At 40.6% G+C, this 24853-nt stretch overlaps 3 gene segments (V, D, J or C); all 3 read left to right on the top strand.

Annotated features, from left to right (window-relative positions):
* Window positions 1–3258: 3258 nt before the first annotated feature.
* Window positions 3259–4758, top strand: LOC116527985. The segment is given in 2 exon segments: window positions 3259–4006; window positions 4124–4758. Coding segments are annotated over 2 exon segments (468 nt in total).
* Window positions 4759–9866: 5108 nt separating this feature from the next.
* Window positions 9867–11093, top strand: LOC116527989. The segment is given in 2 exon segments: window positions 9867–10525; window positions 10624–11093. Coding segments are annotated over 2 exon segments (441 nt in total).
* Window positions 11094–15956: 4863 nt separating this feature from the next.
* Window positions 15957–17248, top strand: LOC116528039. The segment is given in 3 exon segments: window positions 15957–16044; window positions 16482–16583; window positions 16683–17248. Coding segments are annotated over 3 exon segments (651 nt in total).
* Window positions 17249–24853: the final 7605 nt, after the last annotated feature.

Here is a 24853-nt window from a genome sequence, read left to right as displayed (position 1 = left end):
ATAAGGGAGGAAGGAGCAGAAACTAAGTGGTCACTTCCTATATGTGAAATGCAGAGGAAAACAATGTTGACTAGAATCCTTGCTTTGGAAGTACTTGGAAGGTGGGATAATTTATTTTCGAGGTTAAGTAAACATCTATATGGCCCTTTTACCTTGTGAAGGCTGGTGGAGAAGGGAAAAATGGCCCACCCAATGGAGTCACAGTTTGTTTAATAAATAACTCAGGGTTCAAAGAGAGACTCTCGTGGGCCAGAAATTGTTAAGTGTTCCTGCATTCTAAAATTGGGAGAGTCTTATTTTCTTTGAATCAGCAGAGAAGGAAGCACAGGCAGCGGGGAAGGACAGTTGGGAACACGGCAGAGTGGACACAGGATGTCAAAGACAAAGGACATGTACTATCAAACTCTAAGCTGTGAAACTGTGATGCAACCCCTCTCCTTTTCCTAAAGGTTTTTTAGCTCTCAGCACAGATGCACACCTTAGGGAGTAATGTCTTTGGAAATGAAGGACAAATAGCTGTGTTAAATATTAATAAGAAGTCCACTGTACAAAGCACACCTGGAAATGGACACAAGATTATTTCTAAGGCCTTTTCTACTCACCTTGGTGGCAAGGTGAGAGGTGGGGATGGCAGGGTGTTGATCCGCACACAATGAGTACAGTGAGGCCCTACCATGAAGCTTATAGTCCTGAGTGTGAATCAGTGCCCTAAGGAGAATAATGCCCTTTACATTGTTTTGCCCTCTGCCATCCCAAACCCACCCCACCCATAACTAAGCAGCCATGGAAATGAGGGGAGCCGGAAGGAATCAACCCCTGCTGCTTGGTTCAGTGGACAGAGGGGACCTGGTGGAAGGGTTGACTGGGTCTAGGAGAAGATGATGAGCTCAGAAAATAGACAAGGAGAAACCCCAGGGGAAAGCTCATGAAACCCTGGAGGAATCACAAGTCGAATATCTCCCAGAAGATGGTGACAGTGACTGACTTTCAGGTACGATGAGCGTGTGCTACAGAGCTAGGATGGACTCAGGCAGTCTGTAAAATCCAGGCCATTTGATCATTTTCATGAGTGGTCCTTTTTTAGAGTGAAGTTTTATACCCAAAATTGGCCTGATGTGTGGGTTCGTTCTTATGGGGGTTAGGGTTAGAGTTCCTCCATTACTTGAGTATCCATGAAGTGTTATGGGTCATAGAATGAGAAGGATTATCAGGAGCAGAAGGGGTATGGAGAGGGAGAGCTGTTAAGTGAAGCAGTAGGGTTGAGTGAAGTGTATTTCAGATATATAAGTATATACAGGGATGAAACCCCAGGTGGCCCCCAGCACCTATGGAAGGAAGGTCAAGACTTGACAACTAGAAGAGGCATGATTACACCATGCAGCTTGATCAAGGACTGAGAAAGCTTTCTAGACAAATGACAGGTAAATCCTCACTACTAAAGGATGTGCAGGTGGTTTGGGACCTGTGAAGACCTTTGAACAGGATTAAAATCCAGTAGTCAGAAGTCTCTGATTCTTTGTTAGCTACAGAGGAAGATGTGCTTGGAGGGATACCTAAGGGGTCTTTCCATCCCCACTCCAGATCCACACCTAGAGGTGAGTCAGCCAGCACAATTCAGAGACCCACCAGAAAAGCTGTGAGAGTAGGACTCTACTCTGAATCCAGCTTTCTCAGCTCTGCACTCCTTGCTGTGTAGGAGTCAGTGCAGGAGAAAGCTGACCGGGTGGGAAGAGAAGGGACCCTGAACCATGCCAGGGGAGACCCATGAACTGGGGAATCAGCAGCAACAGCACCACCACAGACAGACACTCACCAGGCACAGGGAAATGACAGATCCTGGCCTCTTGTAGTACCAGACCTCTGAATGCCCCCTACCTGCTCAGTCCCCCATGGGATCCAGCTCTTCTCCTGGATGCTGGACATGCCTTGGTTTCTCAAAACCAGGTGTGTCCTGGATGCACCTGGGGGAATCTCAGCTCTGAGTATGCCAAGCCTTGCCAAAGGAACCATGTATTTTGAAAACCTGTGGGATCTGTGTTAAAAACAACAATTTCCCTCTAAGAGCATGAGGGGATTCCATGTTTCTCTGTTCAGTTGTGCTTTGTCTCCTGGGGCAGGTGGCTCTAGAAAACTTTGAGGGAAATCCCTATCACTACGACTGGTGTGCCTCAGTTCCAAACATTCCCCATGTAGCCTCCTAGGTCCTAGCTCCGGGTTCTATCTCCATCCATGATACTGTGCTCACATAGACCTCTTGAAAGCAGGTGACAGGAATGAGACAGTAATAGGTGTGAGTACATTCTACTTTATGGCGTCATCTACTGGAAGCAATGTAAGCTAGAAATGCAGCAGCACCAATTCCATACTATTGTGATGTAGCGCTTCTGAGATTGAAGGTACATTGGTATTTTCCAAGCTGGTCAACCAAACATCTCACGCCATCAGCTGGACACACATCCCCTAGGAGTGTGGGACTCTGTGGGTCTCCTTTTGCCAGCAGCAAAGACCTTGCTCAGCCACCTCCTCTGCTTTGCTTCAGACTTTTCCTGCACTTTGCAGAATCTCCTCAAATCTGGGTCTCACTTGCCTGCAGTGAGAGGAATTGTGACTATTGCCCCTTACATGAAAGAGGCTGCCCATGAAGTTGTTAGAGTTAAGCTAGGAATGAAAATGAGAAATTAATTTCTCCTAATGCAGACTATTAGGAACCCCCCAAGATTAATTCATCTCCCTATTTTTTAATTGTGCTACTCCCACCAGACTGTCAAGGGTAAAACAGTTCTGATTTTCTAAAGGCTGTGGAACATGTATTTATTTCAGAGGTGACTTAGAAACACAGAAAGTCCCATGATAAGAAGTGGAGACAAAAAAGAAACAGTATTGAGATTAATAAATTCATATGGGGAATTGTGTAATTGTTCTTTTTTTTTTTTTTTTTTTTTTTTTGAGACGGAGTCTTGCTTTGTCACCCAGGCTGGAGTCAGTGGCATGATGTCAGCTCACTGCAACCTCTGCCTGCTGAGTTCAAGCAATTCTCCTGCCTCACCCTCCCAGGTGGCTGGGATTACAGGTGCGCGCCACCATGCCTGGCTAATTTTTTGTGTTTTTAGTAGAGATGAGGTTTCAGCATGCTGGCCAGGCTGGTCTCGAACTAGTGACCTCAAGTGATCCACCTGCCTCAGCCTCCCAAAGTGCTGGGATTACAGGCATGAACCACTGAGCCTGGCCCTTAATTGTTCTTTTTTTTAAATTTTTAATTAGCCTTTAGAATTAGTTGAAGATCCCAACTTAGCTTGGTGCCTGCCAGAGGCAACATTTCTTCCCTTACCCTTCTGAGCTGCAAATTCAAACTCTTTCAAGAAAAAGACACGACAATTCTCACATTCATTTCCCAAACACCTCCTACTCCTACCCAGACCACGGATGGGGCAAGAAAATGCAGGAACGGAGCCAGAAACAGGAGATTTCCAAAGGAGGTTGATAGCACTCAGATCTTCTATGCAAAGTGCTGTTGGAGCAGCCAGGTGCCATGTCCAGCTGACAGTATGAAAGGAATAAGAGAAGTGAGGCAACTTCCCAGAGGTGGAGGGTGGCACGCAGGCAGCAGCCCCTGGAGCACTGCGTGGGACAGCAATATGGACCTAACAGAAGCCGTGTGTGTGGAAGCCCACTTCTGACTTACCACTTTTCATGAATTCTATGCTTCACGGTGTTTCACCGTTTCATGTTTCTGATGATGAGTAACAGTAATTATTTTCTTTCTTGCTGGTACATAATAAAGTGGTGCACATCAGAGTTGCTGCCATCTTGGACTTAATTCATCAGTATCAGGTGATCCTGAGGTTCAGTGATGTCACTGTGGAAACTGTTCTGTAGGGACAAAGACGTTCCTCCTTCCCTACTCCTGCTCACAGTAGCCCTGAGCTGGTACAGCACCCATCCTGCCCTGACCCTGCCATGGGCAACAGGCTCCTCTGCTGGGTGGCCCTGTGTGTCCTGGGGGCAGGTGAGTCCTCAGAACACCAAGCAATCTTATTGTGTTGTGTTGTGTGTGTGTGTGTGTGTGTGTGTGTGTGTACTACAATTGTTTTCCTCCTTCTGTTCCCATCTTCTATCTCCACAGATCACGCATGTGCTGGAGTCTCCCAGGACCCCAGACACAAGGTTACAAAGACGGGACAGAATGTAACTTTCAGGTGTGATCCAATTTCTGGACACGACGGCCTTTATTGGTACCGACAGACCCTGGGGCAGAGCCTAGAGTTTCTGACTTACTTCTGGAATGAAGCTCAACTAGACAAATCAGGGCTGCCCAGTGATCGGTTCTTTGCAGAGAGGACTAAGGGATCCTTCTTCACTCTGAAGATCCAACGCACAAAGCAGGGGGACTCGGCCATGTATCTCTGTGCCAGCAGCTCAGCCACAGCATGGCACAGTCACCTCCTTCCTGTTCACAAACCCTTAGGCACTTACTTTTCCTTCCAGTTCTCAGAAGCCCTGAACAAAGGAGCTGCCCTGCTCTTCCCTCAGCAAGGAAAATGAGCCCATTTTGGACTTTGGGTGTCTTCTAACACTAGGAGGTCAGGAAATAACCTCTGAAATACAGGAACAGGGAACATTGGGTAGTAATAATTTTGGCTTATGGGTTTCTGGGATTCCTTATATATAGTTCAAATTTCCTTAATTAGGATATAACAGAGCTTAGTCTCGGGGATAGTGACTAAGTAAATATTCTCTTAAAAAACTATGAAGCTTCAGCACATTTATATTAAACTGCTATTACCAGGTGTCACCAACTCAGACCTACACTCTACCAAGGAGCCGGGAAGCCAAAAGCAAACACTGTTAAGGCCATTTACAGCTATCACCCTTGAAAGAAAATTGGAATCTTTAGAAAGAATTGCCGTAAAAACCAATTATTCAGAAATGACTATTACCCAAAATAATGCACATTATCACATGTTCATATATCGCTTTTTTTCCCCTTCAGACAATCTTGTAGTCATTCTGTGTTTAATTTCCGTCTTCTCCAGTCTAACTTTAACAAAAAGGTAGAAATACAAATTGAGTTTGGTTTCATAAGATAAACTCCACTTGGGAAGGTTTTAAAGGGACACAATTCAAAGAAGGTCTGAATAAAGTTATATCAACCACATAGGATTCTTTGAGGTTTCCAAAGAAGTTGTACCAATTTACATTCCAATAAGAGGTGTATGAGAGTTTTGGTTGAAATTTTCTCTCTCTCGCTCTCTCTGTAGATGAGTTTTTCACTCTACACATAGCTTCTCTTGATAAACTGAAGTTCTTAAGTCACAATCATTCCATTTTCCCCCCATTTTGGTTAGTATTTTGTATTTTGGTGTCCGCTTTAGGAAATCCTTGCCTACTTCAAAATAATCATGTTTTCTTATATTTCCTTCTAAAATCTTTATATTTTCCATTTTTCACACTTAGACTTAACAATCTAACTGGAATTAATTCTTTGTAGGTGATATGAGGAAGAAGTCAAGTTTCATTTTTCCAAATGATTATTCAATTAACCCAATACTATTTGTTAAGTGGTAATACTTTTGCCACCACTGTATAATATCACTTTTGTCATAAATCAGTCATTATACATGTGTGGGCCTTTTTTCCTGGATCTCTGTTCTGTTATGTTGTTCTGTTCTATCCATTCTTGCACTGATAATAGATTGTTTTACTACAGCATCATACTCATTCTTAATAGCTGGTAAAATAATTTCTCAAGCTTTGTTCCTTTTTATCAAGTGATCTTGAGCACTCTTGACACTTTTTTTCACATACATTTTAGAATCAGCTTGTTAAATTCTTCAAGAAAAAGAAAACAGCTGCTGGGATTTTTTTTTTTTTTTTTCATTTTGTTTCCAACCGACTTAAGTGCATCACAGAACAAAGTTAAAAATATTAATAGAAATATGAAAATGTCTAGCACCCAAAAATATAAAATACAAAATATCTGACATCAATCAAAAATTGCATACATGCAAAGAAGCATGAAAATAGATCCATAATGAAGAGAAGAATTAATCAATAGGAACCAACCCAGAAATGACAAATCGGCAGATGGAGATAGTAAAACAGTTATTATAACTCTGGCCTGTAAGTTCAAAGTTTTGTAGAGATGGGGAAGGCATAATGAAATCCAAACAAAGCTTCCAGAAATAAAAATTACAATGTCCGTGATGAAAAATACACTGGATGAAGTTAACGTCAGATTAGACGTTACATGATAAAAAATAAACTTGAAGAAGTAACATAATTCTTAATGAAATACAGAGAATAAGAGGATGATCAGTAAACTGCGGGGCAACTTTAAGTAGCTTAATATGTAATTAGAATCCCAAAAGCAAATTTTTAAACTTAAATTTCTTTAAAGGATAATTGGCTATTTACACTGAAACAATTTCAACAAAGTGCAGGGATTCTAATATATGCAAAAGTAAATCTATAACAAGACCAGCATAAAGACAGGTGAAGAATAAATGAACACATATATCATTGGAAGATTTCCATAATCCAAGTGAAGTCACTTGAAGGTAGACTGTGTTACAGTAGACGTATACTGCAAATTACAGAGCAACCACTAAGACAACAAAACAGAGCATTATAGTTAATAAGCCAACAAAAAATACAAAATTGTAAAAATGCTCAATTAATCCACAAAAACAACATAAAAGGAAAAAAGGAACAAAAAAGAGATGGGATTGATAGAAAACAAATATACGATGATAGACATAAAAGTAACCACAACAACAATCACATCAAATCTAAGTCATCTAAGAGCACAGATTGTACAATTGAAAAATATTGAATAGGGCCGGGCGTGGTGGCTCAAGCCTGTAATCCCAGCACTTTGGGAGGCCGAGCGGGTGGATCACGAGGTCAAGAGATCGAGACCATCCTGGTCAACGCGGTGAAACCCTGTCTCTACTAAAAATACAAAAAATTAGCTGGGCATGGTGGCACGTGCCTGTAATCCCAGCTACTCAGGAGGCTGAGGCAGGAGAATTGCCTGAACCCAGGAGGCGGAGGTTGCAGTGAGCCGAGATCGCGCCATTGCACTCCAGCCTGGGTAACAAGAGCGAAACTCCGTCCCAAAAAAAAAAAAAAAAAAAGAAAAATGTTGAATAATATTGAAAGAAAAAACTATGTGCTACTTATCAGAATACTATTAAGACTCAGAATGTAAAGACGTTAAAGGATGGAAAAAGATGTACTACACTAACACAAATTAAAGGAAAGCTAGAGTCGTTATGTTAATATCAAACAAAATAAATTTCAAGCAGAGAATATCATCTGGGATAATGAAAGTCATATCTCAATGACAAAAGTATTGGTCTATCAAGAAGCCATAACAATCAAATATTTATGTATCTGAAAATGGATCTTCAAAATACCAAGGCAAAAACAGAACTGCAAGGAGAAATAGACAAATCCACAATTATAATCAGAGATTTCAATATCCCTCTTTTAGTAACTGGTTTAACAAGTTGACAAAAACAAGAGACCAGTGAGGATACAGAAGATATGAATGACGCCAACAACCAACTTGACTTAACTGATGTTTACAGAACACTTCATCCAAGAGCAGCAGAATACATGTTCTTTTGGAGTGTGCACTGACTGTGTGCAGGCATGGACTACACACTCTGGGTTGTAAAACAAACATCCGTACATTAAAAGTATTCAAGTCAAACCAAGTATTTTCACTGACCACAGTGAAACTCCGTTAGAAATCAATAGGAAAGATTTCTGGAAAAGTCCAGACTAGTTTAAACTTAGATAATAGTTTTCTAAATAACTCATAAGGCAAATAATAAATCAAAAGATAAAAGATAATTTAGAATTGCTTTAATAGTATCATTGTTTTCTTGCTTGCTACTTTGTTTTTTCTTTTTGACCAAATACTGGTGAGAATGATGATAAATGAGCCCTTTCTTTTTTTGGGGGGGCAAATAAATTGTAAAACCCTTTTTGTCTAGTAATTTAGCAACATACATCAAAAGAGTTAATACTGCTAACATTCCTTGACCCAGAATATTTTTAGTTTAATGAATTTATTTTAAGGAAATTGCTATATATGCATAAAATTTTTGAGAATGTTCAAAAGAAAAAAAATATTTTAAACTGAACAAATATAAAACTATATCAAAATTGGTAGGATGCTTCCAAAGCAGGACTTGTGGGAAAACTAGATAATTTTTTATTCACTCTGAGGACAGAACTACACTGATACCAAATTAGACTAAGATATTACAAGAAAGAAAGCTACTGACTCATATCTCTCAGGAACACAGATTCAATCATCCTTTTAAAACTCCACCCTAGAGGATCCAACAATATGTAAGAGGAATCATACAACATGGTCAAGTGGGGTTTATCTCAGTAATGCAGAGTTGATTTGACATTCAAAAAACAGACTATGTCATTTACCTTATCTGTACGAAAAAAAAGGAAAACTATATGATCACATCTATAGATGACTTAAACATTTGATAAAATTCAATATCCCTTCTTGATGAAAACTGTTATCAAACTCAGAGTAATAAGAAATTTTCTTCACCTAAAAAAGGATATCTGTGAAATCCTATGGTTAAACAGAATATTTTTGCAAGTACTGTGGTAAGTCAAAGATGCATATTGTAATTCCCAGATCAAATACTAAAAGAAGCAAAAGGAGGATAAAATAGTCTTTTCAGCAAATAGTTCTAGAAAAATGGCATATCAACATGGAAAAATAATGAATCTCTAGCCTTATCTCACTCCTTAAACGAGATGTGGGCAGACTATGGCCTTTGGGCCAAATCTGGCCTCTGTTTTCATATAGCCCAGAAACTAACAATAATTTTACATTTTCAAGTGACTGAAAAAAATTAAAAGTATTTTGTTACATACGAAAATCTAAGACACTCAAATTTCAGTAAATATAAATGAAGTTCTGCGGGATCACGGCCACAGTCATTCACATATGTATTGTCGACGGTTGCTTTTGTGCTACAGTGACAGAGTTGAGTAGTCGGAACAAATACTGCATGGTGCACAAAACTAAAAAATTTATTCTCACCCTCTACAGAAAAACTGCTGGCCCTTCCCACAAACAATAATTAGTAAGAGACACAAAAAATCCCAAATAATCAAAAAGCTAGAACTCAAAAGCTTCTGGAAGAAAACATAGTGAGCTCTCTTCATGATCATGGGGTAGGCAAGGGTTTCTTAAGGAGGACAAAAGAATGTTCTAACCATAAAAAAAGCAAAATATTCTTTATGCAAGCCCTAAAAAGTTTATCAAAATATATTATTAAGAAAAAATATATGTATATCTGAGAAAGGGCTGAATTCATAATATAAAGAATTCCTACACATCAATCATAAATAAGTCAATTCACTAAAAACAAAAAGTAAAGGCTGACTAGGGTGTTAAAAAAACAAAAGATATATAAGTAGGCAGTTCCCTTTCATGAGACAAATGTGTTTATTTCTCCAGCTTAGAAGATTGTTTCGCTGATAGCATGTCACTGTCAGCAGCCTCTAGGAATTACCTTTGGTTAAAGGGAACACTTTGCCTAGGCAGCTAGCATTTAATGAGTGGCCGCTATCCCCCTTCCTACATCATTATTAGATAAATTTAAAATTTAAATTTAAATTTTAGCAAAATGTTTGCTATATACCTCCCTCACTACCCTGTGCAAAAGTTGAGTATGAGGCAGGCAAACCTGAAATCAGCAAGAGCTATGCTGTATCCTGGCAGATCCTGATGCCTAGTTTAGGAAGCACCCACCATCCCTGGTCAGGGTTCCGTAGAGATTCATCATAGTGACTACACACTGGCCACTTGAGGGCACTGTGGATCCACTGAGTGGGCCACTGATAGCACTGTCTGGGAGAGAGAGGGTTAAGGGAGACTGTCTTGGCTTCCTTTCTGCATCAAGGATATTACTAGATGAACCAGAGGTAGTGCTGGCACAGGAGGAGTTCATCATAGTTTTCTCAGGTCAACCGATATGCACGTGTATTTGCCATGGCAGGAAGCCCTCAACTGCAGACTTGTGTGGCCTCTCTAGGAGCCTACGTTTGATGGGGAGTGTGATGAGGGTTTCAGCAAGGCAGCTTGGATAACCCAAGCCAGGTGGAGACAAAGGAGCAGCTGCCTCAGATGAAACTCTCAGAAGCTGTGAGAATGGCTGTCTGCCCGGAAGCCTGCCCTACCTCACTCAGTGCAGCCAACTCCCCTGCCTGCAGGAAACTGGACAGGATGGGGGAAAACCTGAGTTAGCTGAGCTAGTCCTGGGGTACAGGGTGCCTATGAGAGCCTACAGGGACGATGACATCAGAACAGTGACATCACAGTAAAACCCTCCAAAAACGGTGGGGAGGAGCAAAAGTCCTGCTTTCTCACCCTAGGAGACCAGCACCCTGAGTAGGGAAATGCCTAGTCCTGTCCTGCCTGACTCTACCAGGGACACCAGGCTCCTCTGCTGTGTCATGCTTTGTCTCCTGGGAACAGGTGAGTCCTGAGCACAGGTGGGACTTCCCTGCATCCACAGCGTTCAATCGTTGCTGAAGTGTCAAACTCTCCTGAGCTTCTGTCTCTTTCCTCCACAGGTTCAGTGGCTGCTGGAGTCATCCAGCACCCAAGACACCTGATCAAAGAAAAGAGGGAAACAGCCAATCTGAAATGCTATCCTATCCCTGGACATGACACTGTGTACTGGTACCAGCAGGGTCCAGGTCAGGGCCTCCAGTTCCTCATTTCATATTATGAAAAGATGCAAAGTGATAAAGGAAGCATCCCCGATCGATTCACAGCTCGACAGTTCAGTGACTATCATTCTGAACTGAACATAAGCTCCTTGGATCTGGGGGACTCAGCCCTGTACCTCTGTGCCAGCAGCTTAGGCACAGCCCTGCAGAGTTACTGGCTTTCTGTACCCAAACCTTCCTGTCTCAGCTGGGGATGCAAATAGGAAGAAGAAGGTAGGGGCTGCCACACAGCGTTAGCCAAGCCCCAGGGATGCTTCTAGTTCTTTTCTAACATTTTTCCCTGCCCTGCTGAGCTCATGAGAGCTCCTGCACGTGTGGACTCCAGACACACTGGAAATTATCACATCTTTCTAATTCCTTGCAAGTGGCAGGAGCTCCTCCTCTGTGGAACATATGGGTATATGTTTTAGTGTGTTTTCTGTTGTCATATAGAATACCTCAGACTGGATACTTTATAAAGAATCTAAATTTGTTTCTTACAGTTCTGGAGGCTGGGAAGTCCAAGGTCAAGGACCCACATCTTGTGAGGACCTTCTTGCTGGTGAGGACTCTGCAGAGTCCCTCGGTGGCACAGGGCATCCCATATGAGGTGTCTCAGGAGAGATGGCCAAACTGGCTTTTATAACAGATCCACCCTAGCAATAACTAACCCATTCCCTCCATAACCCATTAATCCATGAATGGATTAATATTCATGAGGGCAGAATCCTTAAGACCTAATCACTTCCCAAAGGTCCTAACTCTCAATGATGCTGTATTGGGAACCAAGTTTCCAATATATAATAAATTTTTTAGGGACACAGTCAAACCATAGCAGTAGACGTTGTGTTTTGTGTTTTTTTTTTTTTTCCTTTTTTGAGACAGGGTCTTACTCTGTCACCCAGACTGGAGTACAGTGGTGTAATCATGGCTCATCGTAGCCTTGAACTCCTGGGTTCAAGCAATCCTCCTGCCTCAGTCGCCTGAGTAGCTATGACTACAGGGACACATCGCTACAAGATGATGTTTCTGGCTATTTTTTTTTTTTTATTTTTGTAGCAATAAGGCCTTGTCATGTTGTCCAGATTAGTCTCAAACTCCTCAAATGGTCTTACTGTTTGTGTGTTTTAACACAAAGATAGACATTAGCATAACCACTTTATAAATGAAGATTTCAGTGTACCATTTTATAGATAGGAAGCTATAGCTCATAAACTTCTCCCATATTTCATATTTCTAAGGATCAAAGCCAGGATCCAAACCTATGACTGCATGCCTCCCAAATAAAACTTCTAAAAGTCTATGGTGTTTCCTGGGCCTTGGTCAATGAGCTACAGTAGAGCACTATTCTTCCATCTCAAGACTAGCCCAGGAGTAGAAGAGGGTCGCATATTATGGAATGTGGTTACTATGGCTTATGGCCTGCAAACCTCCAGGACATACAGCTTCCAGCCGGAGAAGATTCGTTCTGTCTTAGTTCTGGATAGAATGGAGCCACGATATGTCCTAATATAGATGCATAGTGACAAGGGGCATTTCCAGTACACTAGACGTTCAGTCAAAGAAACAGAACCCTCTAGGAATTTCAAGGAGAATAGCAGTTAATAGAGGGAATGAGTGGTTATAAACCAATGGAAGGCTGAGAAGTGGGAAGGTCTCAGAAGGCTGGAGTTTGCCCTCAGGTCCACCACCAGTGAGCAGAAAAGCTGAATTTGCTACTTTTGCCCAGGCCAGGGACTACAGAAAAGAGTTGGGTGTCACAGTGGTCTTGCAGTGACCAAGAGGGTGATTCACAGAAAGTATCCAGAGGTCATTGCAAATCCACCTGTCTGTTGCTGTCCGACAAAAGTCTTCATTCTGCTTCCAACTTTTCCACAAGTATAGCTTATTGGAGGAAGCAAAGCTGTTTTCAGAAACTTGCTCTCAGGAGAATCTGGGAAACATATTTTCAAATCTTCTAGCTCTTACATTAAGAGAAAGAGAGAGATTGTTGGAGGACATTTAAGGATACTCAGTCCCAAAAGACAATTATCAACCTACACAGCACAGAAATGGAAGGCAGGAGAATACATTTTATATTTTCTGTCATCTTGTTCATGAAAATTTATTATATATAGTTTTATAGTTTGGTTGTTGTTTGCTTGTTAATTTATTCAGTAGATATTCCTGGAATACCTATTATGTTAAAAATTTCCTTAGAATATAGAAAATGAGATGTAATTTTTCGAATTACACATTTTGTCTTTAAGAAGTTTAAAGTCTGGCAAGATAATATATCCCTAATTATTCATACATGCATTTACAATGTATGAAAGTCATTTGAATCAGTCAGTTTTCCAGCAAGGAATAGATGACTACTCAAAAAGGTTGAAGTGACAACAATTTAATCAAAGGACTATGTTCATAGGGGTAAACAGACTTAGGGACACCAAGAACTGTTTGAGGGGCCTGGGGTTTCCAGCACATGGGAAACCAGTACAACTCCTGAGCCTGTGGAGAAAGGGGTGGGAGGGAAATGCTATGTTACTGCTGGTGCATGCAAATAATGAGAAAAGTTTCCAAAGGGAAGAACTCAGGACCAGAAGCTAGGAAGGGAAAGCCCAGATACTCTGAACTCTCCCTTCACTACCCTTCAATGTCCAGCTGGTGTCTTCCATTGGAAAGCCCAGCTGGAAGCCTGGTTAGCACTCTTTGCTGAAATCAGTCTTCTAGGGCACAGCCCAGGGCAGCACAGGGCAGGGAGGTGAGAGTGGGTTGGGGGAAGCGTTGGGTGCACATGTACCACAGCCAGTACAGTAACTACCAAGTGTATGACATGGCCATTTGCAGGTGCATGTGCAAGTACACAGTGGACAGAGACCAATTGAATTCTACCTCTTTTATGTGAACTTATAGAAAATTCCCTTGTTGATTGCTAATAACAACCAGTATTGCTGATCCCATTTTCTCTGGGCCATATACCAAGTATATTAGTTCAATTAATTTCTTAAGAACTTCATAAGGGAGAACAATTTGCTCCCATATGACAGGTAAAAAACCATTAGAGAATTTAGATGATTTTCCAAAGGAGATACAGCTAACAAATATCAGAAGTTGGACTCACACCTAGGCCATACTGACTTTCGACCTATGGTTGAAGTTACTCTTCCCTATACATTTTGGTAGAGGAAGATACCTTCAACATTGGAAACATTGACCCAAATGTCTCTTTTAGAAACAATGCATCTGACACAAATCACATGAATAACATCTTTCACTTGGGAGGCTACATGTTGAAGAGGAAGATTCTCAGAGATGAGGAGACCTCAGTGGTTCATCTTCTGATCCCTTGGGTTGGTGACTTAAAAAGCATTTGGCTAAGTTTTCTCACTTGTAAACTGAAGACAATAATATATGTCTTGCAGAAATTTTATACTTGTAAATAAAACAGTCTAATACATAGTATAGGCTCAATACATCTTAGGTCCCTATGAATTCTCTGACAAATCTCTATTCAGGCAGTTATTTACTTTGTGGACTCTGGTAACAAAGGCAAACACAGATTACTTTTGTCTGATTCACCTATGATTCAGACTCAAAGTCATCTAAAATGCAAATATAGTAGTCTGATAATTCATTGATAAAACTAACATAAACGGTTGTGTCTTAAGAGAAAGTGAAAATGTTGCCCCTTATAGCATTTCCTGCTTGAAACTGAGTCTGATATGCAAGAAGGTGTGATGCTCCCAGAAAGTTGTCAATTCAGAGCAATTGGCCATTACACAAGAAAGCTGATAGAAGAACGGACGGTTTACTTGGAAAGGAGACCATTATAGAGGAACCTCTAGTGCCTTCCATCACATCCTCACTGCCCACCTCTGATTTCAGCCTCACTGCAGTGGACAGTTATGTGCAAGTCTCCATCCACCTGGTACGGACAGTGCCCCTCCCCAGATGCATGCTGAGAGTCTCCCTGCTTCCTCCCCAGGGCTCTTCTCTGATATTATCTGAGACAACTTGGGTTGTACTCAAAGACAGCCAGAGATCCTAATGCTCCTGGTAGGACAGAATAGGGGACAAAAGCTCCAGCCTGCCCATTCATGCAGACACTCCAGAGAGGCATCCTATGTGTTCTCAAAGGTCCTGATAGATTCCATCTCCTGTTGCTCCAGCATAAACTCAATATTATACCTTTGTCCTGGTTCCCTCTCTCCCTGTTTTATTCTCCAAGCTCTCTTATTATTTCTAATTCCTGAGATCCCTTCCCAGATAAACTACTTTCAACAAAGTCCATGACGCAGACCTTGCTTTCAGGGGCAGCTTAAACTTTGACAGTGATGGAATGGGATGACCCTCGAAGACACTTCTCTTTGAAAAAGACGACGATTTTCTTTCATTCATTCAGAATTCTTATAATGGCATATGTGAACTATCTCTTCCAAGTTCATTGTGACTCATTCTGAGTCTCCAACAGACTTACATGGGTCTCTGCTCACTTAAGGCTCTGAGCTTATTTGTAGCTGAATAGACTAGGTTTATGTTTCACCGCTTCAGGGGTCTGCCTGGACTCAGAGAACCATTCATTTCTTCTTTCTTCAGTCATTCAACAAAAATATAATGAACGTATATGCAAAGTAGATCCAAGTTTTGTGGAGCATGAGGCTTATAAAATTTTAGGGATCACTTTGAAAAAGAGAATACAAAATGACAATGTCTTGAAAAAATTCTGTTCAAGGCCGGGCACGGTAGCTCATGCCTATAATCCCTGCACTTTGGGAAGCTGAGACAGGTAGATCATCTGAGGTCAGGAGTTCTGATATCCAAGGGCAGTAGAAGACACATGTCTCAGCTCCAAGAGACAGAGTGCAGATTCACCCTTCCTCTGCCTTTTTGTTTTATCTAGGCCCCCAGCTGACTCGATATTGCCCGTGCACATTGAGAGTGGATCTTCCCCACACAGTTCATCAATTCGCAAGCCAATCTCCTCCAGAAATACCCTCACAGACATATCAAGAAATACTGCTGTACCAGCTAGCCAGGCATGCCTTAATCTGTTATACTGACACCTTAAATTAAGTATCACATTACTGCTGGGAACACACAGAGGTCTGAGCTCTGATGATGAGGCTCCTATGAGGTGAACTAACGTGACAGAGCACAAGACAATATACAAATTGTATTGACCCTGACCTTAAGACCTTTTGAAACATTTCTGGATGTCAGGTGGTTCTTTTAACAGAGAGTATCACTGTAGGCTGACATCCAGTTATCCAGAGTTTGAGAAAAGAGAAAATCTAGTAAAAGGTACTTAGAGGCGAATTTGAGCAGATGAGTAATAAAAGACACCAGACTGCCATGAAAATGTCCCTTAGACTACATAAACACTAGAAACAATTAAAATAGTATATACATGAATAATTGTATCCTAATGGGAATAAAATATTCAGAAAGGAATGCATTTTCTTTCTAAAATCTTGCAAAGAGCATATGGACTTATATCTTTAAAAATAGCCTACAAATTCTTTCCATTCTGAGCTATTAAATTGTATATATGTTCTATAAATATTGCTGTATATACCATAAATTACATATATTCATTTTTTTTCTTTGTGTGTGTGTGTGTGTGTGTATGTGTATACTTGATTTATATTTGTGGAGAATGGAAGGGGTGTGGCAGGTTAACTTTGCAGCTCAACTCTTTGACAGGGGCATTGATGTCATCGAGTCACTGAGAACCTAAGTTCTATTTCCCCCATGCAGGGCTGAGAGACATGAGTTCTGCCCTGGAGCTGAAATGGGCATCAGGCTCTTCTTCTACGTGCCCCTTTGTCTGCTGTGGGCAGGTGAGGGCTGGTCATAGGTGGGCTTCCTTCCCTGAAATTCCCAAGACCTCAATACAAGCCTTTTTTTGGGTTGACAGCATCTGTTGTTTTCTATTACAGGACACATGGATGGTAGAATCACCCAGAGCCCAAGACACAAGGTCACAGAGACAGGAACACCAGTGACTCTGAGATGTCACCAGACTGAGAACCATCGTTATATGTTCTGGTATCGACAAGACCTGGGGCATGGGCTGAGGCTGATCCATTATTCATATGGTGTTCAAGACGTTAGCAAAGGAGAAGTCCCAGATGGCTACAATGTCTCTAGATCAAACACAGAGGATTTCCCCCTCACTCTGGAGTCCACTACCGGCTCCCAGACATCTGTGTACTTCTGTGCCAGCAGTGACTCCACAGTGCTGCACAGCTGCCTCCTCTCTGCACATAAAGGGCAGTTAGAAAGGCTGAGATTGCTTTGTGTCTGTCCCCAACCTGGGAAGTCCGACGTCCATAGGAGTCTGAGAGCCCTGGCCAGGCTGGAGGCCATAGAGCAGGGGCCTTATGACCCTCAGTGCTGACGTCCATTCCTACTGGAGTCTCAGACCAGCTAAAGGTCATCCCAACACACTTAGCTTGCTGAGTCTCTCTTCTGTAGCTCTCTCTTTCTGCTTGCAGAAAGGAAAAGGCATCCAAGGCGTCGTTAGTTGAGATGAGTGATGATTCTCTTAACCCCAAAGCCTGGACTTCTCCTCTCCCCTGTGGGCTTCAGTGACTTTTTCATCTGCCCCTTTCCCTACCCTCCACTACCCTTCCACTCATAGTCACAAACCTTCACTCCTGACCTCTGTTCCTGGCTGCCTTTCTTCTATGGGGCAATAGCCTCATGAGGTCCTCTATCATCTGCCTTATATGTACATGCCCTATACCTACATCTCCATCATCATTTTGCACAAGTCTCCCCTGGCTCTGTCTGCTCCAGCCACACCCCTCTATGTTCAGTTATTTCCTCATATATGCTCTGTTGTTTCCCATCCTGGGATGTGTTTTTACAGATAATTTTCTTCTGCACTGACCATATGTTCCTCCCTCTTATTCCTGAGTGTCTACTTCATTCCTTACATAAAGTATATTTCAGGTACATTTACTCTTAACTATAAACAGAAAAACTTAAATTTTACCAGAAGAAATTAAGGAAAATATTTTTATCCTTTGAGGGAAGACTACTTTAGTGGAAACATAACACAAGCCACAAAAAATAATACTGGCCAGGCACAGTGGCTCATGCCTGTAATTCCAGCACTTTGGGAGGTCAAGGAGGTTGGACAGCTTGAGCTCATGAGTTTGAGACCATCCTGGGCAACATGGCAAAACCTTATCTCTACTGAAAACACAAAAATTAGCTGGGCGTGGTGGTGTGTGCCTATAATCCCAGCAACTCTGGAAGCTGAGGCCCGAGAATCACTTGCACCCCAGAGGTGGAGGTTGCAGTGAGCCGAAATGGCACCACTGCACTCCAGCCTGAGCAACAGAGTGAAATTCCATCACACACACACACACACACACACACACACACACACACACACACACAAATACTTACATTAGTTGTTTTAGTCATGTATCAAAATACGTGATAAAAAATGAAAAGCCAAGCCACAGTAGAAGAAGGCATGTAGAAGACACATGTCTCAGCTCTGAGAGAGAGAGTGCAGATTCACCCTTCCTCTGCCTTTTTGTTTTATCTAGGCCCCCAGCTGTCTGGATTTGCCCGTGCACATTGAGAGTAGATCTTCCCCAGACAGTTCATCAATTCACAAGCCAATCTCCTCCAGAAATACCCTCACAGACATATCAAGAAATACTGCTGTACCAGCTAGCCAGGTATGCCTTAATCTGGTTAGATTGACACCTTAAATTAAGTATAACATTACTGCCGGGAACATACAGAGGACTGAGCTCTGATGATGAGGCTCCTATGAGGTGAACTAATGTGACAGAGCACAAGACAAAAGTATTGACCCTGACCTTAAGACTTTTTGAAACATTTCTGGATGTCAGGTGGCTCTTTTAACAGAGAGTATCACTGTAGGCTGGAAAAGCCATGAGAGATGCAAACAAATGAAGTAGAATCAGCATGGCAAAGACCATTTATGCTCACCAAAGTCCCCTGGCTTCCCTTCAGTTCCAGGCTTCACTTACAGTTAAAGGGTTGGGAACATATGAAGAGGCTCTGAATAATTGGATGTGTGCAGAACTGATGTGGACAATCCCAAGGCTAGCCCTTACAAATAACTTGTGGTGTCCGGACATGGTGGCTCACACCTGTAATCCCAGCACTTTGAGATGCTGAGGTGGGCATATCATGAGGTCAGGAGTTTGAGACCACCCTGGCCAACATGGTGAAATCCTGTCTCTACTAAAAATACAAAAAATTATCTGGGCATGTTGGCAGGCACCTATAATCCCAGCTACTTGGGAGGCTGAGGCAGGAGAATCACTTGAACCCAGAAAGTGTAGGTTGCAGTGAGCCAAGATCATGCCATTGTACTCCAGCCTGGGTGACAGAGCAAGACTCCATCTTGAAAAAAGAAGAAGAAGAAGTAACTCCTGGCACTGTGATGGGAGTCCTAAAGTAGACAGGGAAATGAGCTGCAAAGACTCATGGGATATAGTATACAGTTGTACTCATGGTTAAGATTTATTACAGTGCCATAGTAAATATTCAGCAGCAGATCATAGGGAGAAAACACACAGGAGGAATCTAGAGGAGTTCACACATTGGCTTCCTTATGCTCTCTTCCTCCCAGGAGGGGTCACACAGAGCTCACTTCCCACAGAAACAAAAATGCATTAACACATGTGCAATGTTTCTGCCTGTGGAGCTCATTAGAGATTCAACACCCCAGAGGCTATAGTGGAGGTACTGCCTAGTATAAACCCAAAATCCACACCCCAGAAGGAAATCTGGTGTTCAGTTTGCAACACCAGTCTAGGCACAATGAGCTACTCCTCTCGGTTAGGAGAAACTTCATGTCAGTACAGGGCACTGATCACCAGCCAGCTTCCCAGATGTCAGCCAGATGTCAATCTTGCAAGCAGGACTTTAAAAGCACTGCAGTCTCAAACCTGCTGTTGACTCTTTTCTGGACAGATACCCTTCAACTCTTTTGCCATGCCCTGATAAACTTGGGAGCTACACAATACCGATTGCCTAATGATAATATGGAAGCAGCCCGGCACACTGGGTCATAATTTGATGAACAACCACGGAATAAAGCTACTTATGTCATGCTGGGCTTTGTGGACATGGGAAGTAAGACTTCATAGAATTAACCCAATGAGATTTTAGGATTTATTTTTATTTTGTTTTCTGTAGCATAGCTGTTCTTGTCTAATAGAGTTAGTATCTAAAATGAGTAAAGCATTCTCAAACCTTGATAAGAAAAAGACAACGCTATAAAATGGCAATACTTAGCCTAAACAGGCATTTCACAGAAAAGTAAACATAAACTACTACTAACATAAAAATAGGTTCTCGGCTGGGTGCAGTGGTTCACGCCTGTAATCCCAGCACTTTGGGAGGCCGAGGTGGGTGGATCACTTGAGGTCAGGGATTGAGACAAGCCTGGCCAATGTGGCAAAACCCTGTCTCTATAAAAAAGTTTTTAAAAAGTAGCCGGGCATGGTGGCACGTGCCTGTGGTCCCAGCAGCTACTCAGGAGGCTGCGGCACAAGAATTGCTTGTACCCTGGAATCAGAGTATTCCAATCTAAAACAGTGAATTATGACTGCAAACTTAACCAGACTGCAAAGTTTTCAAAGAAATGATAGTCCCAAATATGAGAAAAGATATGGACTAGTGGAACTGTATTATACTATAAAAGAAAATTATAACTGATATGGTTTGGCTCTGTGTCATCACCACCCTCATCTCAAATACTGTAATCCCCACATTTCAAGGGAGGGACCTGGTGGGAGGTAATGGTATCATGGGGGCGGTTTGCTCCATACTGTTCTCCTGATAGTCAATTCTCACAGTACCTGATGGTTTAAAAGTAACAATTTTCCCTTCTCTTTCCCTGTCCTGCTACCATATAAGATGTGACTTGCTTCTCTTTTCCTTCTGCCATGATTGTAGGTTTCCTAAGGCCTTCCCAGCCATGTGGAACTGTGAGTCAATTAAACCTCTTTCCTTTATAATTTCCCAGTTCTGGGTATTTCTTCATAGCTATGTGAAAACAGACTAATACAATAACTGTATCAGAAAACACTTTCTGAGATATATTGTGATTGACCCTCTGTATCAGCTGATTTGGACCCCAAGGATATGAAAGGCTGACTGTAAGGAAGGTGGACACCCTGGGATTAGGGTATCAACAGGGTTTCCTGGAATCAGGCCCCTCAGGATACTAAGAGCATATTTAAATTACTTGAGTTCCTTTCATTGTCTTTAGGTTCCATCTTGGAGAAGTGAGTTGTCAATATTTATTTTAGCAGTTTTGGAGGTTTTAATTGACATTTTAAAATTAACATTTAAAAACTGTGATTACAGATATATGTAACCACAGTTATATATTTATGTATATAATATATAGCATATACGTTACCACAGTGTTAAATCTATATAAAATATAGAATATATATTATCACAGTTTTCAAATGTTAATCTTAAAGGTTTTATATGTATATAAAACAAAATTTTTCACTTTAACAATTTTTAAATGTACAATTAAGTGGAATTAAGTACACTCACAATGCTGTGGAAACATCACTGCTGTTTCCAAATGTTTTTTGTGATCTCAAAGAGAAATTCTATATCCATTAAGCAATAACTCCACATTTCTCCTGCTTCTCAGCCTCTGGTAACGTCTAACCTACCCTTTGTTTATATAAATTTCCTAATTCTAGATAGTTAATATATAGGAAATCATAAAATATATTTCCCTAGGCTGGATGTAGTGGTTCACACCTGTAATCCTAGCACTTTGGGAGAATGAGACAGGTGGATTGCCTGAGCTCAGGAATTTGAGACCAGCCTGGGCAAAATGGTGAAATCCCGTCTCTACTAAAATACAAAAAATTAGCTGGGCATGGCGGTGTGTGCCTGTAGTCCCAGCTACTTGGGAAGCTGAGGCAGAAAAATTGCTTGAACCTGGGAGGCAGAGGTTGCAGTGAGCCGAGATCACACTACTGCACTCCAGCCTGAGTAACAAAGTGAGACTTCGTCTAAAAAATATATAAATATAAATATAAATATATATTTGATATTTCCCTTTGTGTCTGTCTTCTTTCATTTCGCCTAATGCTTTCAAGATTCATCCATATTGTAGCATGTGTCAGATTTTTACTCCTTTATATAGCTGAATAACACTTCATTGTGTGTATAGACCACATCTTATTTATCTGATCATCAGCCGATGGACATGTGGGTTGTTTCTACCTTTTGACTATTAGAAATAATCTTGCAATAAACACTGGGCTACAAGTATCTGTCTGATTTCCTGCTTTCAATTATTCTGGGTGTATACCTGGGGGTGGAATTGCTGAGTCATATGGGAATTCTATATTTAATGCTTTGAGCAACTGCCCAACAGTGCTTTGCAGCAGCTGCAGTATTTTACATTCCCATAGCAATATCAAAGCCTTACAGTTTCTTCAAAGCCTTGCCAACACTTAATTTCTGTTTTGTTCTTCTTTTTAAAAATTATTATAGCCATCCTGGTAAATGCGAAGTGATACCTCATTGTAGTTTTGATTTACATGTTTCTAATGACCAATGATGTTAAGCATCTCTTTTTGACCTTTTACTTTTTATTATGTATACTTTAGGTATGTAACATGATATTATAAGATACAGACCTATAGGAAAATAGTTACTATAGTGAAACAAATTAATATAGCCATCATCTCACATAGTTACCCATTTACTCCCTGTGGCAATAGCAGATACAATCCACTCCTTTAGAAAAAAATCTGAACACATTATTATTAACCATAGTCCTCATGTTATACCTTAGACCTTTAGACTTCTTCAACCTGCCTATCTGCTATCTTGTATCATTCAACCTAAATGTCCCCATTTCCTATTCCCTCCCCATGCCATCCTCCCAGTAACCACTATTTCATTCTCTCTGTATATTTGACATTGTATAAATTATAAAAATATCATACACTATTTCTCTGTGTCTGCCTTATTTTACTTAGCATAATGTCCTCCAGGATCATCTATGTTGTGGCAAATGGCAAGGTCTCTTTATTTTTTAGAGCCAAATAATATTCCATTGCACAGGTATGCCACAGTTTCTTCATCCATTTGTCTATCAGTAGACACTTAGGTTGTTTCCACATCTTGGCTATTGTAAACAATGGTGCAATGAACATGAGAGTGCAGATATCTCCAAGAGATAGGGATTTCATTTTCTTTGTGTGTATACAGAGAGATTGCTGGGTCATATGATAATTCTACTTTTAGTTTCTTTAGGAACATCTATGCTGATATTCTTAATGATTGCATCCATCTACTTTTCCACCAATGGTGTACAAAAGTTCCTTTTTCTCCATACTTTTGAAACTTATCTTTTTAATAATGGCTATCTTAATGGATGTGAGGTGCAATCTCATAGCAGTTTTGATTTTCACTTTTCTAGCAATTAGTGATGTTGAGCATGTTGGTGATTTTTATGTCTTCTTGGCAGAAATGTCTGTTTAGGCCCTTAGCTCAATTTAAACAGGGTTATATGTTCTCTTGTGAAGGAGTTGTATGGGGTCTTTATACGTTTGGTATATTAATCTCTTATCTGATATGGTTTGCAAAGATTTTTCCAAATCCATGGGTTGCATTTTCATTTTGTTGATAGTTTTATTTACCTGCAGAAATTTTGATGTAGTCTCATTTATTTTTGCTTTTGTAGCCTGAACTTTTTTTATGATACCAAAGAAATCATTGCCAAGGCCAATGTCAAAGAGCTTTCCCAACATGTTGCGTGTAATAAACTGAACTTAGAAGACCAAAACATTAGACACTAAGCATCTTTTCATATATTATTGATCATTTGTATATTTTCTTTTGAGGTAAGGGCTTTTCTTTTCTGGTTGTTTTCTAGTTTCTCTTTGTCTTTAGATTTTAGTAGTTTTACTATTATAAAGCTAAATGAGGTTGAGGTTTTACTTCACTTAGGAGATTTGTTACTGTTAGTGTTTTTAGTGCATATTTTTGAAACAGTTTTAATATACCGTAAAACAGAGAATAGGTAGATGTATTGACATTGCTGGGAAACAGAGTTCTTAGAAAGGGAAGAGAGATACAAATAAGAAGTAGGAAAAGACGAAGAAGGAATCTCTGGTGTTGATTTGAATTGGAGGTATCAATATGAAGTTATTATTTTAAAATTATGTATTTTCTAACTCTAACCATACAATATGTAAGAAGCAATATAAAGCTGATGGACAATAACTTTATATCTTTGCAGTTGTGTTCCCAGTAGTAACGGGCAGAATTATTGCATGGTATTTAATTTTTAAATTCTTTTAAAAGAAACAACAGAAAAAGCTTCTTCTAGATCTAGAGCAGAGAAAGTAAAAAACATCTTTTGGCAGAAATCAAGGAAGCTTCAGGACCCAGAAAACATACCAAAAAATTCATAGAACCAGTTTCACGGGACTCCCACCAGCCAAACACAAGTATCTAAACATTAAAGAAGAATGAGGATACTAAATTATAACAAATTTTTAAAACCTGTAAGGCTATAACAACAATAAAAAGATGTAAGAATCTCTTCATTATAGAATAAGGCTAGTTAGTAAATTTAATTAGAAAATCATTGTAACCATTAATGTAGTTATAGACAGAGACCATCAGTTGATGCCAAAAGCAACATGTGAAAGGTTATTGGAGACCAAGATATCTATACTGTGTCAAAGTATCACTCCACTAATTGCTTATTAACTATAAAAGGTAAATGATACCTTCACAATGGAGAGATCTGATGTCTATGATGTCAAATTTAGTATTCAAAACTGTGTAAAGATAACATGGTATGTTCTTGTAGTTGGTCAGATGCAATGGGAAACACACATTGACTATGGCATGGTAGTTGACAAAATATTTAACCTCTGATAATGTGGAAATCCTGATGGTGGGTCATTTTACCAGTCAGCTGATATGAACTCTTACAAAAATTAAGGCCATGAAAATTGTAAAATATAAGTGGGCCAAAGAGATGTCTAATTTAAAAGTGGCTAAAAAGACCTGATAACCAAAATAAATGCATAATCTTTGATAATGTCCTGTA

The sequence above is a fragment of the Sapajus apella genome, unplaced genomic scaffold (assembly GCF_009761245.1).
Source record: "Sapajus apella isolate SASKATOON/1434 unplaced genomic scaffold, GSC_monkey_1.0 scaffold56, whole genome shotgun sequence".
Classification (NCBI taxonomy): Eukaryota; Metazoa; Chordata; class Mammalia; order Primates; family Cebidae; genus Sapajus; species Sapajus apella.
Note: the sequence above shows the minus strand (reverse complement) of the source record. Positions and strands in the feature narration are given on the sequence as shown.